Below are 19,534 nucleotides of genomic sequence, written 5' to 3' on the forward strand. Positions count from 1 at the left end.
CATCTGAGTGCTCGGATCCAGCCACTACTAATACAGTCCGTCATAACTTCTGTGTGCAGGTTGTGTTTATACTGTAACTGTGATAACTGCCTCTTGTGTAGCCATGATGCCCTGTCGATTCCTTCCGCCATCAATTTGAAACTCTGGATAAACAAGTTTTCTTGCGCATGGACGGGGGTGTAGAGGAAGATAAACCCGCCTGGACTACCACGTCATCACTCCTCCGCAGTGTGACATCTGAAGGCCCGGCGGGGGTCTTTGTCTGTATTTAAAGCCGTGGACATGACATAGAGGCGGGCAGTTGTTTTAATTTACACCACAAGTACCTACAGTCTGGAACAGGCGACCAAAGTGAACCCAGATCCGCCCCGGGATCGACCAGACCCCAGGAGGATTTGGTTGACTGGTGGGATTTACGCCAGGTTCTGTCTGAAGCCAGTGTGGTTCTGCGGTGCATCCGCAGTGCTGTGGACCTCCTGGTCCTTACCGTCTGCGAACCATCTGCTCCAAAGCCTCTGCTCCTGTAAAACGATGCACAGAGCAACGGTGATTGCCTCAAATCCGCTGCGGAGGAAGCTCAACCGCCTTGTCTGTTGCGCACACTGCCCGAGACACCAAACAATTCCGGTTTCTGGCAGTCTTTGCCTACGAGCAGGCGGTTAACGCCCGTGCATGCGTGTGAGTTTTGGTGTTTATACTCGCTGTGCCAAGCGGTTTAAGCTCTGGCGAAAGATGCCATTCACTTCTGAGCATTTTAGTTACGCAGCCGGTGTGATCACATCTGCGTCTGGCCCGTGTTTGGCTTGGAAACCTGACATCCAAACACATTTCTGGATGTGTTTTTGTCAGACTGTTAGCCTTCTATCAGGCCAGATTTTTTTATTTTTTTTTCCCCCTGAAACAGATGCACGCTTTCAACTTGAGGCTAATTGATGGAGCGTGTTCTTCTCGTCTCAGCAGAAGAGCTCATGGTGCCGTTTGTCCAAGCCAAACACCGATCGAGCCCTGCTCGAGCCACCGCTCTGAAGTCTACCCAGAGCACTTGGGAACAGAGGTTTGCACTTCTTTTCCTCCATGTACTTATCTCATTATTCCAATGAATGGTCCCTGGGTGTGCACCATGGGAAGTCAGGACTGTTGGAAGGGAGAGCTGGTGCACAGATGACAAGTCCGGCTCTCATCTCTGCCACAGCGGAATGAGGGCTGGTGATTAACGGCGATCTCTGGCCCGGGTAATATCACGGACAATCCGGATCAGTTCTTCCCGCCAGCGGGAGAGGATCGAGGAGCGTTTTCCCAGGACAGAAGGAGAGCACTAATTGGCAGCCGACCTGTCACAGTGATTATGTGTGCCTCGCACCGCAGCCTGTTGTGACTGGGGGAGCCACAGCTTAATCTTCATTTAATAAGGCCGCTCCATAGGGGCTGACACAGTAGCTGGTGAGAAGGCCCTCAGAAGTGCCCTGTCTCCTTTGGACGGCTTGGACGGCCTCTGGACACAGGGCCTGGGTTTGCATCTGACTGGTATTAGCTCGCACCGTTCATTAATTTAATCGAATGCTGCAGAAATTAAGTTGGGAAGATGTAAAAAAAGATGTAAAAACCTCACTTGCATTGAGAAACATGATGATGAGTTCCTCACGCTCTACACACACACACACGACCGTGAAACAGTAAAGCTGAGATGACAGAGAGTCGTTTGGAAGCTTTGCACTGGGGTGTAGTGAATCAGCGTCCGGGTGAAGAGGAAAGACACATCAACCTGTCATTGACTTGGCCAGGTCTCCAGCGTCCCGATGCCAATGGCAGTTATGGTCACCGCCGCGGTCACAGTCGCAAATTAACACAAGTTCTGTTTCAGCTATAACATATTTATATGTCTCTGCCATAGATTATTCTTTTTTTCCCCTCCTTTGTCTCTGCGCTTACGTATTATATTTCCTCCGAAACAGATACAAAAATGACTATCCGCTCTCGTCTGGACTGCTTTATGCCGATGTCCTCGAAACCAAACTTTCTGGGTTTATTTTTCTGCCTCGCGTGCAGTTGAGCCGTGTTAAATCTTCTGTCGGAGGAGAAAGTCATTACCAGTAGTCTCCGAGACTTCTCTGCCCTGGGTCCTTATTGGGACGGGAGGGTTGGGGGGGGGGGGGGGTCCTCTGATTAACTTCCCACTAAGTGCCCCTGCTCTCTGACCAAAATAAATATGGCTGCTGTCATTTTGTCAGCAACTGTCTTCATAGAGCAATATTTGAAACACCCCGTGATCCTGCTGGCTTTTATATGGAGAATCCATCGTCATACCACAGGCATGAGCCATAAACATGTGGAGGCCTTTCAAAGAGCGGGGGGGGGGGGGGGGGGGGGTGGAAGAAGGGGAGTGAGGGTGGAAGAGGAGGGGTCAGCAGCGCTCGCTGGGGCTTCATACTCCACATTATTGTCATCTGGTCTTTTCCAAGCAGGAAGAAAGAGGAGGGGTGTTTCTTTCTTTTTTTCTTCACACTCTTTGGCCCAGTTGAGTTGTGGTTTTGCGGAACTGCCTTTTGTAGACTCGTGCACAAATATTAGATGCAGCAGTCCTCCTATTCGTTTGACTCGCTTGGTTGTGAAGTGTGCATCAGTAGTTACGCTACTCCAATGAACCCAAGGGGATGTAGATGTCTTTCCAGAGTACACTTTGATGTTGAGTAGATGCCCATTTGACGGCCAAAACATCTCCAGAAGTTGGTGTTTGTACTCACCCATGACTACGAGCTGCATGGTCGTACACAAACGCGACCTAAATGGTTCATTTCTAAGCTCGAAAACCGGCATGCGCATATTGTTCGGTGTGAATGTGTCAAAAGAGGAGGACCGCCGCGACGCTTGCGAGGCTTCCGCTGCCATTGTTCTGGCAGGAGGAAATGAGGCATATGGTTCCGACATCAACAGCCCCATCAAAAACAGACGTACACAAACAAACAAAGTGGCAGCAAACTGGAGGGGACGGGGAGGGGGAGGAGAAGGGGGAGATACTGTACAAGTGGAATGTTTTCATGTTCTCTCACCCTACAAACGGGAGCTATTTCCCCCCGCTGTGCAGTATATGGGCCGACAATGCCCGTGACACGGTCAGGGCCGTAAAGCGAGCCCTCGGTGAACGTTCCCTTGACGGGCTGTGTGTGAAGTTACACCCTGTGATTCTTTTACAGCAGATGAGACACGGTCTGTGTCTTTACAGGGATGGATGGCAACAGCTTGTGATGAGATCTTTGAAGTGGGGTTGGACTCATACACGGACCTCTTTTTTGGTCTTTTATGACTATTTCTGATGCCTGCCAGAGACGTCCACTTGTGTGACTCGACGGTGGTTTGTCCCCTGAGCCACAGTTGGCGATTATTTCCTCATTTTATATCAGAAGGCTGAGCAGAGAAATGGATACAGTGATGTCTTAAAGGATTTTACAGAGCAGCTTCAGGGGTGGCAATCTGTAAAACCTGCAATGAAACCTGCCTGCCCTGCTTTTAAAAATGTCATTAGTATGGATTCGCAGTGTGCTATGATGATCCAAATGTAGCTGTAGAGGCTCTTCCACTCTGACAGGCATAACATTCTGGGAAAACACGGAATTCTGTACTCTATTGGAATTGTTTGGAGTGGGGACATTAAACGATATCAGACGCACACAGGCATCTGTTTTCTGCTTCAGTCTAGTGTCTATGTCGTATGTCTGACCTTACATTGGAGCGGGCCCCTGTGTCGAGGTTTCTCACTTCATATTTAGATAACACAAGCCGGTCAGAGTGGGATGCATCCCTTTTCTGCCAGACCTCCAGTCTGACACTGCTGCCAGAACTCCCGTGGGCCACAAAACACTTTCGTCTCCACATGTCCACCCAACCGGGCCGATGAAGATGTACACACACACACGCGCATTTAGAGACACACGTCCACGCAGCCAGTGAGTGTGAGACACACGTAATAGACACCACCAAACAATAAAACAGACCTCACATGCAGAACAAGTCACCACATTATCGACTCTTTTTTCCCCCGTCCCTCTTTCCATCCTCTTTTCCTGTCTCGCACTCCGATGACACTCTCTCCCTCATGTATCGCATAACGCGGCGCGGGGCCGTCCGAGGATCTCTGTGCATGCAACAGAGGAGGACGTGTTTTGTGTGGCGCGCAACGTTTCAAGGCCAGCGCCTCGTGCAACAGAGTCCTCCCTCTCCAGTGGTCTGGCTGGCTGGAGGGAGGAAAAGAAGCGAGGCGAGGAGCCGAACGGGGGGAGCCTGAAAAACATCTGGCGCACAGTTGCACTGGCCTCAGCCACCAGAAGCCCCGCTCCTCTCCACCCTCCTTCCCCCTCGTGCTCCATCTCTGGCGGGATTCTTCACAGAGACATCCCAGCTTTTAATTACAGCTGCTGATTCAGAGAGAGAGGCTGTGGCTTCTGACCCACTCATGTCCGCGAGCGTGGACCCAGAGCGCGCAGACATGCAGACACAACAAAGCACCAAGTATAGACCTGCCAGCCTTTGGCTGTGTGTACGTCTTTTTGTGTGTGTGTGTGTGTGTGTGTGTGTGTGTGAGAATTAACTGTGACAAATACAGGGGGGGCGTGCAGACTAATAGCAGAGCCATTACAGTAGTAAGTAGAGGCCAGGGCCAACTTACTAAGGTAGCACAAAAAAGCAAAACACTAGGGTGATGTCACAGGTTAGAAATTTCAACTTAAAAGGACAGCTCACCCTAAAATTAAAGCTACGTGTTTTTCCTCTTACCTGTAGTGCTATTCATCGATATAGATTGGTTTTGTGTGAGCGTTGGAGATATCGGCCGTAGAGATGTCGGCCCCATCTCCACTATAATGGAAACACCCGGCTCCGTGGTGCTCAACCAGCTCAACAGTCTCTTTCCAGATCTCATGACCAGGAACTATTTTCTTTCAACCGTATTTCCTACATGAAATTACTCACAAAAAGTCTTTCTCAAAATAATTCAATTATCTTAACCGGCTCATGATATCTGGAAAGAGTCATTGCTGTTGAGTTTTTGAATGTGTTTTTTTTTTTTTTTTTTGCCGCTTTGACTACCACAAGCCTGTCTAGTTCAATTAAATTTGAGAGAAAGCAGACATGTCTACGGCTGATATCTCCAACACTCTGCAACTCACACCCAAACAATCTAGATTGATAAATAGAGCTACAGGTGAGAGGAAAAATATGCGTTTTTGATTCTGGCGTGAACTGTCCCTTAAATAGAGAAAAAGGGCTAGCACAAATTCGAGTTTTCTCACTGCATAATACACAAGCACCAACCACATGTCTGTCTGTAGTTATCTCGGTACGAGCAGCCCGCTAAGAGCAGGGTTTCAAACACACACTTTAATCTGCATTAAAGCATTTTCTCGCACCTGGCTGTAAACAGAGCATTGACATGTTATCACCTTATAATGTGGCTACCTCGTTATCAAACAGATGCCGATTAAAACATCTCGGGGACACGAAGCAACATTAGCATTCATTTGGAGGCTTGTTTTTGACCAGCTGGTAAATGCAAGTCACACATTTACACTCTTATGTGTTCAGCAGCTAGTCGTTTGGTGCTAGCAGGGAGCGTACAGTGGGTTCATTAGAACCTTTTAGCTGAAAATGAACTGCCCACCGCTGCTACTTTTAAACATGATGCTGATGAGAGAGACTGAACAGTAAAGTTGCAGATTATTTTATACGTGATACAATATGTTAACAAAGAGACTTTACAATAAAGTAAACATTACAAATGAATTAAATAACATTACAGTTTTTGTACATGGTCTTGTACAAAATAACAATGCGTCTGAATCGTAACAGCTGACCCCTTCCCAATTTGGGACACTCACCTTTGGTGAGTACTTTTCTCAATGTCTGTATTTTGAGTGATCTGCTATGTGGGAAATACCCGCGACATTGCCTTTTCAGTGAATGTAACACGATGGCTCCTCGAGGAAAACCTCAGGACATGATTGAGTGGTCTGTGTCATGAAACCCAACCCATTCCCAGGTACCGTATCGAATCCCTTCAAACATAAATGCTCCTTCCCGCTGGGTGGCAAGGTTCAGGACCGTGATCCCTTCGGGCCTTGAGACATTTCTTTCGGATTAGTGGGAGCTTAAGCATCCCTTTGATTTGATTCCCGTCTCCTGCCCCTGCTGCATCTCTGACAGATGCCGCTGCCTTCTGGAGTACACGACTCTCTCATCGTCGAGGTGAGACCCTGAAATGACCGTTGAAATTACGCTGTAATCATACACAGCTAAAAACAACAAGAAAATGTCTGCCATATGCCTCAAAGCCCCCTGTTTGTGTTTTAGTGAGTTGAAGGGGGCTTACTGACGAGAGTGGGAGAGCGGTGCCTGGAATCGAGGCGCTGAGCGGCGGTGACTCTTATTGCCCGTGTCTGTGATCAGATCTGTCAGAGCCACTCAGCTGTCCGTCTGCCTGGTGTTTGACAAAGTGTTTGATGCAGCACAGGCCTTAGAGAGGATCAAGCCCTTCCTGAATTGGCTTTACCTCTCTCTCGCCCTCTCTCTCTCTCTCGCCCTCTCTCTCCCCCCGTGCAACAGGAGCTCCGCGAACACATCAAACACACCCCCCCCCCTCCCCCTCTTCTTCCGCTGTGAACTAACAAACTATTTTTATCAAAAAATATGTGCAGCCTGTCGGATCATCAGAGGAGACAGAAACAAGGGGCGACTTTCGAGAGTTAGTCGAACAATCAAAGAAAACAAAAAGCGCCGGCCAGACTTGATTCCCTCATCACTGGCCATTGCACGGGGATTGCGGCATGATCCTGATGGCCCCCGTCTCTGTTTTACTGTCTAAGCCCGTCTGACTTAGCTTGGCTCCCCGCTTGTTAGGGTCTGGTCCTGCTTTGGGACAGTTGTGCTCCGTATCCAAACATGTGAGGGATTTCCTCCTGGGGTTTCCCGGTAGAGAGGAGGGCGGATAAAGGGACTTGTGCAGAAATGAGATATAAAGAGGGAATCATGCCGGACAATTTCCTCCTATATCCTCCCCATGTTCCCTCACAGACGCACAGAGATCGGGAGGTTGCAGACCAGGTGGCGTTAGACAACGAGGAGCACGAACACGCGTTGTTGTTGTCGTGCACGGTGGAGACGGCGACTGTGTGGATCACCATTGCTCACCTTGTTCTTCTCAATACAGCTTTCCACTTACGAGGTTTTAGCAGATTTACCATCAAAATATCTTTAAACTGGCTAATTGAGCTAATGTCAGCTTAACTATGTAGCTGGTCGTGATCAGAGATTTTTTCGTTTTTTTAAAGTAATCTGGAACCCCACAAACTGATAAAGATATGCTTCTCGGCCTTGGCCTAATGCTCAGTTAGTAGGTAATAAGCCAGTAAGCTGGTCATGCTATTGGTTGCAGCTTACATTAGAGCAGGCAAACACACTGTTTATTAATCCATTCTTAACATTTTCCTATTTCTTGCATGTGTTTCTGGTTTTGGAAAGGCCAAAAAGAAGACGCCACTCTCCAAACTCTTTTGAATGCTCTTAAATGCTCGCACACACAGAGAAAGGTTGATAGGCTTGCCATGCCTAGTTTGAATTCCTAACCTACGATTGGACCATTGCTGTTGACATGTACTACCTGTCAGTAATTTACAGTGTTTACAAGTTGTTTGGTGAAACCCTCATCCACCTTATAGCCCCATAGGGGTGCAGAAAGCCCCCCTGCTATTTTGACCCCGATTTCTTGCGTGCCCCCCCTCCTGGCTCTGTTAACAACCACTTTATTCCTCTCCATAAAGTGGGGTGGGGTGCTATAATGCAGAAGAATTGCTCGTGAAGACCCAGTGGCTCATGAGAGGGGGCTGAGCCAGGTAAATCCCCAAGCCAGGGCCCTCGGTTGGTGTTTGAGCCCCCTCCACCGCCACCGCCACCCGAGGGCCAGACTTACATTATACTCAATGGCTCCCTGGAAATGCAGATTTACCTCCTCAGATAAATAATCAGTGTTCCAAATATTTGTTTAATAGCGGTGAGAAGAGGTCACCTCCCTTGCAGGATGTGCTTTCCCTGATCCATTGTCAGTATGAGGGTGCTTTTAAAAGTGCACAGTTAATCCTGGCGGTGTGCTGGTTTACACAGAGAAGAAGATTTGTTGAGGACCTCCGGAGTGAGTGCTATTAGTCAAAGGATGCCAAGCCTGATTTGCTGTCAAACGGAAAAGGTAGAGTGTGTAAAAGTACACTAAACTGATCTGCCAAGTCCAGCTTTTATTAGCTTTTACTTTTAATGGCACTGCAAAGATAATGAACCGCATTAAGCTGCGATAGTGCATCAGTGTAAAGACATGGAGATGTAGATGACAGTTATATATCGGAGTAGCTTGAGAGCAGCTTGTTATCGAAGCTTGAATAGAGCAAATAAATCCACACGGGGTCTTGTGTCTGTTGAAAATGATTTAATCTCATCAGCCCGATGCAATACACTTATCGGAAACTGAGATGAATGACTCTCATAACTCTGTGAGACACTTCCTGCTTGATATCAAAGCATGTGGGAATTATCAAAGCCTTACGCATGAGGCCTCATATTAATATAGAGGACATGGAAATCAAAGTGGCCCTTTTTCTAGCGTTGAGTAAAGACAAACAGAGTCCACATCTGTGGTAGCTTCCCTGCTAGAATGATGAATTTGCTACTGTGTGTCCCAGCAGGCCTCCTGATCTTTGGATCCGCGGCCACATTTTAAAACTGCTCCCCTCGTACGCTGCAGCTATCTTCAGCCCGCCCCGCCCCCGTGCACACAACAAATACACAAAACAAACGGACCCACACCAGCAGCGGGCCCTCAACATCAGCGCGCGGGGCCTCCCTTTGATGAGTGCTGAGCTTTATATTTTTTTCTCATCCGAAATGAAACACAACATTAAGCCATTCATTAAAGTCAACTAAAGCTAATTATCCCTCATTTACCCAAGTGCCCGCGGGGCAGGAGAGCCCCATATACTTAGCCCCAGATGTGTCGATGAGTCAGTTGGGGGAGATAGCAGACCGCAGAGGGGGCCGCTCGCTTCTCTCTCCCGAGTCCTGAGGTTTCAAGGGCGCATCAGACTTGGCGGGCCGGTCGTGATGCCGGTTCGCCGCCTGGCTGCTGACGTTACCCTCATGACACCATCGGCTGTGTGAAGCCACTGCGATACAACAAGGTTCCATTTAGTGGAAAAGAAAGTCGATAATGATCAGTTATGCGTCTGCATAATGAGGAGAGAGCATGAAACCTCACTAGCTGGCACATTTGGGGTTTTGCAGTGGCTGAGTGAAGTCAACGGCAGGCTTCCATTCGAATGACCTCTCACTGCTGGAGGTGGCGACAGTGCGCGTGCAGATTTCTGCTTTTAAACTGCTAAGTCGTCACATTTTGGCAGCTTCAAGCGGAAGTGGAAAAACCATAACAGTTGGCAGGATGTCAGAGCCCAGAAACCATATAACGTCATGTGATTGAACTCTTCAGACCTATTTTCTTCTTCTGTGTCTGGTGCCCCCACCAGACATTTAGAAATAATGGCTGAACCGCTTTTACCGCCGGGATGAGGAAATCTTGCTCTTGTCGCTGAGACCGGTTGTTGCAGTTTAGGGGAGACAACCTTTGTATTTTCATGTGAAGTTTAAATGAAACACTTTATGTGTGGAGGATATGAAGCTGTTATTAAAAAAAAATCTATTTTGGCAAAAGCGGTACAACAACGATGCCCATTTTTCAATTAAGGCTGAAAAGCCAGATGTATATACCCATATGAATTGTGGAAGGACCGATCCAACGTTTTTTAGTCCCGATACCGATACCTGGGCTTTGAAATATCGGCAGTTACCGAGTACAGATCTGATAGCGGTGTTTTTGGAATAATCTGTGTACATTACTGTGAGGAAGTGACTGGGATCATCCTTTTATGTGTAATTTAATAATAAAATAAATGCATACGGACTACAAATGCATAACACCACAGAAGAAGGTAATTTAGGCTATTTATCTGGTTTGTCTAGGTTAGCAGTAGGGCTAACCACCTCGGGAATAATGCATACACACTACCAAATTAGCATTCTGCCAAAATTGCGTGAATGCAGCAATTGCCCACATTGGGGTTAGCCCTGGTTTTGTTTAGAGTTGGAGGGTGTGTGAGCCCTGCAGCCTCACTGAGTGGACGGGAGCTAAACTAGCTGTTGATAGTCAGTAAATACCTCAGAAGATGTGATGCATAGTTGAGAAGGCTTTGGAGTTGTTAACCGGCACTTCAATGAGTAACGACTAATTGATTGGCATTTTTCAATTTACCTGTTAAACACTGTTTGCCACACAGATGTTTAAAGAGATTCCTCGAGTGCAACGCTGTATATCGACTTCAGGAGTCGGTATTTAAGGATTACAGTGCCGTGTTGACATGACAGCATCGGAGTGGGCCTTAGAAACCTGAGAAATCCTGCCTCCAAGTTTCCGACTTGGAATCCTGACCTGAAGGGATTATGCCGTTTAATTTTTCCAAGTACACTAGGAATAAGTCATTCCCAACTTTCCGACATTTCTGAAACAGTGCACTAGTGTTTAAGTGAAGGTGTAGTGGACGAAATAGCTCTGGAAAGTCAGTTACTAACTTTTGGAGCTTTTTTTGGAAGTTGGCCTAATTGTTTCGACTTGATATACCTTTTGAAGGCCGGAGCCAGAGGCGGTAGCCCAAACGGCACAAGGGAACGGTTCCCGTTATTGTGAAATGCAACAGAGCACGACTTTGAACTCTGAGGAGATCTTTAGTGTGTGCGGGGTCATCATCTGCACTGTGGCCCTCCTCACAGCTTCTCGCTGGTGTGATCGACCTTCTCCAGAGGGGGAAAAAAAACACACGCTGTCCGCACTGACCATCAGGCGTATTAATCACCGTGTCAGTCATGCGTGCTTTGCCGGGACTTCTCCGCTCGGAGACGTTAATCTCCGAGTCGGGTTTTCGCTTTAACTTACTGTCAGTGAAACGAAGCATCAAAGAGCCGAGCGGTGAGCTAACCTGCTTTTTTAATCTCCGCGCGGATCCTCCGCGGGGCCAAAGATGAGAAAATAATGACCGACCTAATCCCAACATTAGCTTTTTAAATCGGAATGCGTATGTTTTAAATCATTCTCGCCTCGCAGCGCGGTGATAGTAAGCAGAGCTTTTTTTTTTGGGGGGGGGGGGGCGGGGGGGGGACGAAAGAGTGAATGAAAGAGTGTGATCCAGAGTAACCTTGTTAGGGCTAAGTGACGCTGTGCAGAGAGCCTCTTGTCAGCCGGTTGGCAAGATGAGCTTCTTGTAAATGATTGTCCTCTGTCAAAAGGCTGATTTCTTTTTTCCTACATCTGACGTCTGTGTCTCTGCCGCAGTATTTCCCAGTAGTTTCCCTCGCAAATATCATCGCTTTTCTTTTTCTCTTTGTCTGTATTTGTTACACATTTCCTCCTTCTATTGTTTTTTGTTACACTCGTGCTTTATTTTCATTTGTTTCATGTTTTTCCTAATGTTCCAAACGTCAAAGCAGCCTCCTACGGCATCCTTTCCCTACTGGCGGACAACAGCTCCATTAAACGCTTTGGCCTGCCTCTGGCCTACTCCTTAATGAACTATTGGTCACTTGAGGTCATGTGTCCTGCCAACAAATCAACTGAAGTTCAGCAGCGGCATAGGGCAGTGTCATCGTCCGTAACCTTTTCCCAGACAGCAGGAGCTGTCGGTGTGTGTGAGTAAAGAGAGCGCTGGCTTGCCACAGATCCTTTCCCCTTCACAGCATTATAAATGTATGTGTGAGGAGGCCCTTAATGGCTGCTAATCCAATTTCTGCCACTGAAATCAAATCTCACTGGCGCCAGTAGTTCTCTCCTTCCCTCACAAATAATGGCCTCCGCTTTGGCTTGTTTATGAAAAAGACGAGCCGCCAAAAAAAATCCCGGCTTTACCTTCCCTAAGTCCACCCGAATCGTCTTCAAAATTGTTTGGATTTCTTTTTTTTCTTCTTTTTTTTTAACCGCTCCCCCCCCGCACCCTCATGTCCTACGAAAGTTATCAATTGACCGTCTGCGTCGAGTGGAGGGACAAGGGTAACGGGAGAGCAGGGGGAGAGTCTTCAGCAGTGTGGGATCCCATTTACCGTATGACTTAATGCCTTCTCGATGTCAGCCATCGATTTTTCTCAAACCGCAAGCGATGGAGATAAGATTAGGCCTTCGATTCCTGCACTGCCGCCGGAGCCGTGAGTGGATGAAATCACTTGGCCTGTGCCGACAGTCGCTGCATTGCTCTCTTTTTTTTAGCGGGTCATGGCCTCTGTGATTATGGTAACATAATGTAGCCTCGGGGTCGGCAAATAGAGGAAAAGTCTCTTTACTTAAGCGGAGAAATCCTGTGTAAAAGCCATATTTCAGAGACTACGACACTGTTGCATTATGCAGACTTTCCCTCATGTACACTTATGCATATTCTTCAGTTTAGTCCCCTTTTCCAAAATAAAGATATTAGCTTTGACACAGCTGAAGGGAGCTTTGGTTTTGGCTTCGTTCCCCCTGGATATGGATTTGACTGATTATCTTTCAGTGCATCAGTTGGACAAGTAGTCATATAGCCGTTCCACAAGGAGATATTATTCTGGATTGCGAGCCTAATAATATGATACGTCTAATAGCGCTTAACTCTTAGTTGGACCTTCACCATGCCGTTGTCTCGATTATTGCTGAGAGCTTCAAATAGCGATAGCAGGGACCCGGAGAGGAGAAAGGGGAGAAGAAGAAGAAGAATGATGAGGAGGAAAAAGGAAAAAGCGGTGAATCCCGGCCGGCTTTGGGAGGTTAGCGAGGAACGTCCGCCACAGTGCGTGCAAGAGGAGTTCTTTGCTCACTGGTTTGGCAGCCGTAAAGATTGGAAATGACGCTAAGTGTTTCTCAAGCTCAACGTAGGTGATATGGACGCTCGCAATCAGTCATAAAGGGCGCGCATGTCATTCACGAGAGCGCGCTCACGCACGCCCGCAGACGCATAAAAGAATTCCACAAAGGTCATTTTTGACAGCAGTAAACAGCCATCCCACCGCAGGCTCTGCTTCTGATTCAGAAACACAAAACATTTTGATTTGCTCTTGAGATTTCTGTTTGTTTGTTTGATTTAATTGTCAGTTCCAACTCAAACACAAATGTCAAGTTGGCAGGGGAAGATTGTATCAACGAGGGAAAACTAAACATTGGTGAAATCATGGCTTGCCGTGGTGATAGTAAATGCAGCCAGAGCGGAGAGAGAAGTCTAAAGGAGGATTACCATTCCCTGATAAAAGCCATGCTCCTTTGATTTGATCCTCACTGTGCCAGTTACGACGCAACACAACGACAGTAAATGATTTCAAACCTGCTGCGCCTTCCAAGACAAAATTATCTTTACATGCTCTAAGATTTATGAATTTGTTCTTGGTTTTGAAAGCAATTGAGATGACTTAATCATTTCTTTCCAGGCAAATTAAACTGTTTCCTCTGTGAACCCTGGTAATCAGCTTAAGTGATTACATCGACCGTAAATATGAGATGATGAAAGCTCAGTGTTCAGCGTGCGTATTGCCTGGAGGAAAGGCTAAATGGGAGTTCTTGGGTAGATATGATAGACCATCTCTCTAGTATCAGATGCCGGGGGAAGGGGCTTATGTGGGGATTGGTTGCCCTCTAGCTGTCGGCATGGAGATTGGGTTATGAAATATGATCTGAGATTGTTGTGTCGGTGAGTTCATGAAGTGTCATCAGTTAGTTTGGGGAGCTGAAGCCCGAAACACATTGATAATGATGGTACCAGTCTGACTGGAAGTATTCAGTAATATAGAGTGGATGGTATCAGCAAACTGGATTCAGTAAGCATGTCTACAGTATCCTTACAATATCCAGAATCTGGTGATTTATAAGGCTACAGTTTAAAAGTGGTGACTGGAAAGCATCAGGCATCAGCTGAAGGTATTTGGCTCCTGTTGTAAAGACCTCCAGAACTTGTATCCCTCGTGTAGCATGATAATTTGACTTAATAGATGTTATCAACTTGCTCCAACACAACATCATAGGAACAAGACAAAAACGCTTGGAAACAACTGCCCTAGAAAGACGGAGAGCAGTAACTATGGAAGCAGATACAAATATTGCAAATATATGCCCGTTTAGACTCATTATTTAATAGATTAATGTAGTAGATTAATGTATAATTGAATACATTTCAATATGTGATTAAAGGTAGCAGCTACTGCTAACGTTACGCTGGTTACCTTTAGCTAGCTAATCACGACACGATTTAGCCAGCACCTGATTTTGTGATGTAGAATAAGAAGAATTTGTTTCTGTCCTGCAGTTTTCTGTGTATATGTGTGTGTGTTGTGAGCGCTGGTATAGGGAGCGTAAAACTCTTTGGCTCACAGATCTCCTGCCCAGTCCTGAACTAGCCAGGAAAAGTACTTTATTTTGAGTAATCCTTCAAATATATATATATTTGTGTTTCAAGCTATTGCTGTAAATGCAGGCTTTGCCCTTTGCAGAGGGGGTTTAATGCCGCACCACGCACTTTATTGCCGTCAAATGTAATTCGTCTTGAGTTGATTGCACTGAAAGCCATGTTTATCAGGCCCTTAGCAACACTGTTTTGAATGAAAATTACCGTCTTTAAAGAGCAATTAGGAAAACGCACCTACAGGCCAAATGCCTTTCAGCTCCAGATTCACTTTAACAAACATTATTGTACCGTAAGTCGTGCAAAGAAATCTAAAGTGGCATCAGCTAAACAAGTGTACAAAGTCCTCTGGTAATATTTTTCAGTTGAAGGCCATGAGAGTTTGATAGAAGAGATGTTGTTTTCCAAGGGTGACTTTAACTTAGCGCTGTGTGCGAGAAACTTTATAGCCGTGGCTCAGATTGGCAACGTGACTCAAAATAACAAGATTAGATTAATTGCAGGAAATAGCTCTGACATGGTTTTGATGTTTGCATGCATCTGTATTATTCATTGGGAGACCCTATTAGCAGAGCAATATCTTGCTTTCTCATGCGCGTCGGCTTAAACGAGTGAATATTTTCAAATCTACCTCACGGTGTGTCTGTGAGAATGGGGAAATAGGTCTTTTGTAGGGGTGCTTAAAAGGCCACCGCAACGCCAGCACATATGAGACGGCAATTAGAGATAATGCCGCGTTTTACACGCCGTTACCTGTTTTTCGTGCGAGAAAAAAGACCCAGGATCAGGCAACCCAACGAGGGGGCTTTGTTTTTTCTGTAGCCTCCCCCCTCAGCGAACCATAGCGTGGCTAGTTTCTTTGTGTTCTAGATCAGCATCCAGATAGCGTCTCATCATCCAAGCCTTACTCCACTTTTCCCCCCATTAGTTTGACTTTTCCCTTAAATTCCCTCACACTCACTCCCCCTCGCACACATACATCTCGCACACACACCTCGTTATCTTATTTGTGGCCTTGGCAGCCAGATTGTTGCCTTGCGGTTCGGTAGCCGGAGTTTTCTCTGTCACAGAGAGCCGTGGGTGCCGAGCCTCCACCACACAAGCTTCCATGAGAGCAGGAAGTCAGCTCCCAGCATGCCTTGCGCGTCCAAGGGAAACCTGGGATGGATTAACCTTGGGCTGGGGGGACCTTTCCAACTTGGAAAGAGAGTTATGCAACTTCCCATACTTATCTCCCCTCTCTATTGCAGTGACAGGGAAAAGTGTTGGTCTGAACAGACATTTGTTTCAAACTGAGGTTGCGTCCTGAGGGTTGGAGCAAACCAAGACCTGATTGGTGATGTTCCCTCATATAAGGTTCACTTCTTTCTGTAATGCAGCCTTTTTTTTATTGGCAGTTGCAGAAGTGCAAGGGCTTTTTATAAATATTTAGGAGACATCAATCCTCAAAGTACACTTTGATTCTTTTTAAGCAACTTGTAGTTAAAATCATTTTTTTTCCCCCTCAAGTGGTTATCTTCCTATTCCATCACCTTTTTCAAATGTTCCCAACTTTCAGACATTGTAATCAAATCCAAGCCCCAATTTCGGAGTACTCCAGCCCAAAATAAGCAGGTTGAGTTCACATAGTCCATTCCACAGCAGTCCGTTTCAAGACTGCTTTTACGTACCGCCGTGTCACAGTCAAATCAATAGGCCATTAATCTGTTGCTTGCTTGAAACGCAATCTTTTGCACCCTGTCAATATATTGCATCATCACCAGCAGTGTTTTGTTGGCAAGACATATTCCGACCAGATGATCGGGTATAAATTTAACATTGAAAAACCGTCACTAGTACTACAGCCCTGCTCCTCGTGCACTTAAAGCAAATATGCTTCGTGCAGCATCGCACAGCTGCCAACACTCTTTATAGCGAGGCCAGGTCAATGAGGTTATGTGATGGAACTGTTTCTCTGTGTGGGACTGCATGGGTCTTTTCACAAACAAAACACCTGATAAATGCTGACATTTTGGGATTTATTTTTCTTTCCTTAAGGAGGCCTCAAAGCTTCACGTCGGTCTCCCTATAAGGACTTAGCTAACAGTAGTACACATGTATTTGTCAAAGGTGCAGAGAATTTATTGGAATACAGGCTTGGTGGATTACATTCAGGGCCGAGTGACCCACTTGGCCCAGAAACCAACCAATACTCATAAACTGCAATGTTACCGTGCCAAAGGTTTGATGCAGCAATTAGATCAAACACAAATTAAAACAAAAAACAAACAAATTACAATAGTACAGAGATTAAAACAGAATTTTGACACACGGTTCCTCTATAAAACATGGTCACCATGCGGCATTTACCGTTCCAGTTCTTTGCTGTGTTTCAAACTGATTTACAATTAATCAAGTTGCCACAAAGTAATTGCCACACAGACAACCTTTGGCCTTCAGGGCCCCTGAGGGTCTGGGGCCCCAGGGCAGTTGGCCACTTTTCTCTGCTGGTAATCCGGCCTTACTCGTCATGTAACATTTGCGCAAGAAGCGGATCACATGACACTGAGTGGAAGCACTTTGACACGAGGTTGTGCGAAACACCGGGTGGTCGTTACTGGGAGAATCTAACAGGCGTGGGTGATGCTGATTATAAAGAGATAACCATTTCTCTCTTTTTATTCCCAGGTGGCTCAGGGAAGCAACGATCCAAAGAACCAAAGAAGAAGAACAAGCAGAGGCTGCGGTTTCGGGCCCAGAACCAGCACAGCGACCACTTGGCCTCTGCGCGCTCCAGCCAGTGAGGACTGAAACCACGGACTTCCCATTGAACAAAGAAGCAACGCAAAGCTGCTAGCCGCTGCTGCTGCACCCACATTCTGACCGACGACTATCACGAACCCCACCGTCCCCCCCACTCATCCCCCGCCACACCCCCCCCCCACCCCACCCTGCCCACCAGGACACAACCATAACTCACAAGTCCGTCGCAACAAAAAACACACGTCTAACGTACGCTAATAGCATCGACACACTAAACACACGCTTCATGCCTCCCGCTGCTTCTCCCCCCTGCTGCAGTGACCAGCCAGGTGACTCTGTTCTCTCAGCCCCGCCCCTTGCCTTGCCTTGTGGACCTTTACAGTTGACATTACCGAACTCATTTCCTGTCATTAACAATGTCATTAACCGGGGTGATGGAAGACGGAGGGGCAACCAGAGACTGTGGAGGCGGGAGAGCCGGATAGAGGGAGGTGGATAGGAGAGGTAGGGAGGTAGTTGGCAAGCTACACAGCTTTCAGAAGGGGTGGGGGTGGGGGTGGGGGGGTTTGGGTCAGGGAGGACGACAAAAAGAACGAGGATGATGAGACAAAAGGTTGAAGCAAATGATGCTGATGGACAAGAAAATGGCATCTTGAACTGAGAGAAACTGTTTTTTTGTTCCTATATATTTATGTCAAAACTATCCTCATCTTCCCCTCTAGATGGAGACGGAGCGTTCCCATGTGTGGCCTTTATGTTATGTACATTTTTTGAGAGTAATATTAAAGAAATTACCATGCATAGTTGCAAAGTATTTTATTCTCAGCACACTGTTTACTGTTTACGTTCAGACCGCTTTATGCTCTAACTGTATAGTGTGGATAAAAAAAAAAAGAAGAAATTTAGTTGTTCGACTAGCATGGCAACAGGATCATGTGTACATAGTTTATCTAATTATGAAAGCTTATTACTGTATTTTCAGTATTGACTTGTTCACCGTTCTAAATGTTTTAGAGATAAAAAGGTTGTAATACCAAGCTACAGATTAAAATGATTAAAAACAAATAATAAACATAGCCGCCACATAGCTATTTCATTTATATGGTATATATTTGATTTATTTATTAATTCTATTTTGTACTTTTTTTGTTCAGTGAGAACTTTGGCCTCATGCTGTTACTCTTATATGCTGAAATATTCTTTGAGTTCCTTATAACAGTGCATATCTTTAACACGTGGAAAAAGTTTTTGTCTGATGTCACGCAAAGTGTTGTATTGCATTCATTTGACCTCATCTACTGATTTCAATGTTTTAAAGTAAGACGCAAAAAAGATAAAACTATGCTTTGACATATTCTAGGTTTAATGATTAGGATCCAGCAAATGTATGGTCATAGGACTGCATATGTGTACATTGTGTTTTATTAAAATACATTTCATGTGACTGTATATCACGAAGCCTTTCATTATTGTCTTTGGCTATATTACATGGGGCAAAACTCCGAAACTGCCGTTTCCTTGTCTCACTTCAGTGTACAATTATGTGATTTCCAAAACATTCGTGAAATCCATCATGTCGCGCTATATGACACAAATGCTACTTCCAGCCAAAGGATTGGATATGGTCGATTGGGCCTTAACAGCATGACGGTACTGTTAAGGGTTTGTAATTCACTATGACGCACCCTCATGAATGGTACAAAACCAGCGCATGTCGTTGGTGGCTCATTCATTCCCAACATCATACCGTAATGCCCTAACAACATGTATTTAACTGGGCCACTTGGCCTTCATCACGCACACACATTCGATCACCTCTTTAAGCGATGCGTGTCGCACTTATTCACTTTTGTGGTGCTCAAAACATCAAATAAACACATTTTTTAAAAAGTCTTCTCCAGGCTGAATCTGCCTGCCGCATGTGCAAGGAGAAAATGTTTTAATGCAAGTCACGGCTAATTAAGCCCGAGATCCACACTGTATAATCATTGTCCCAAAAGAGGAAGAAAAAAAAAGAGCTGAATCTGCCGGACAGCTTATGGATGCACAGTAGCAGATGAATCATCACGCTGTGTCACATATATATCATCCTGGGAGACACAGACCACAGTCTTCCTGCTCTGGTTAACCCCCTGAAATCACACATGATATTTCCATAGGGAGGCTGTCAGTGCTGAAATACCCCACTCTTTATATGCTCCATGTCTATAACACAGAGCAGTTTTAAGTGCTTGAACATCTTTCACAGGTGTTCAAAGTGGCATGGCATGTTTTACACAAGAGGCCATTCATTTTCACAGCTTAACACT

The 19,534-nt window shown here is 46.0% G+C and overlaps 1 protein-coding gene across 3 annotated transcripts in view; it reads left to right on the plus strand.

Moving 5' to 3' along the window:
* rspo2 (R-spondin 2) overlaps positions 1–17,266 on the plus strand; it is a gene marked incomplete at both ends in the record, with an annotated part of 55,140 nt that extends 37,874 nt beyond the window's left edge. For 2 of the 3 annotated variants that reach the window (XM_079163890.1, XM_079163891.1), the window contains one exon: positions 17,151–17,266. In XM_079163890.1, coding sequence (XP_079020016.1) covers positions 17,151–17,266 — 116 coding nt within the window. The remainder of the gene's footprint in view (positions 1–17,150) is intronic. The other variant, XM_079163892.1, reaches the window with a different exon arrangement.
* Positions 17,267–19,534: the final 2,268 nt, after the last annotated feature.

This window comes from Pholis gunnellus (assembly GCF_910591455.1).
Source record: "Pholis gunnellus genome assembly, chromosome: 8".
Taxonomy (NCBI): Eukaryota; Metazoa; Chordata; class Actinopteri; order Perciformes; family Pholidae; genus Pholis; species Pholis gunnellus.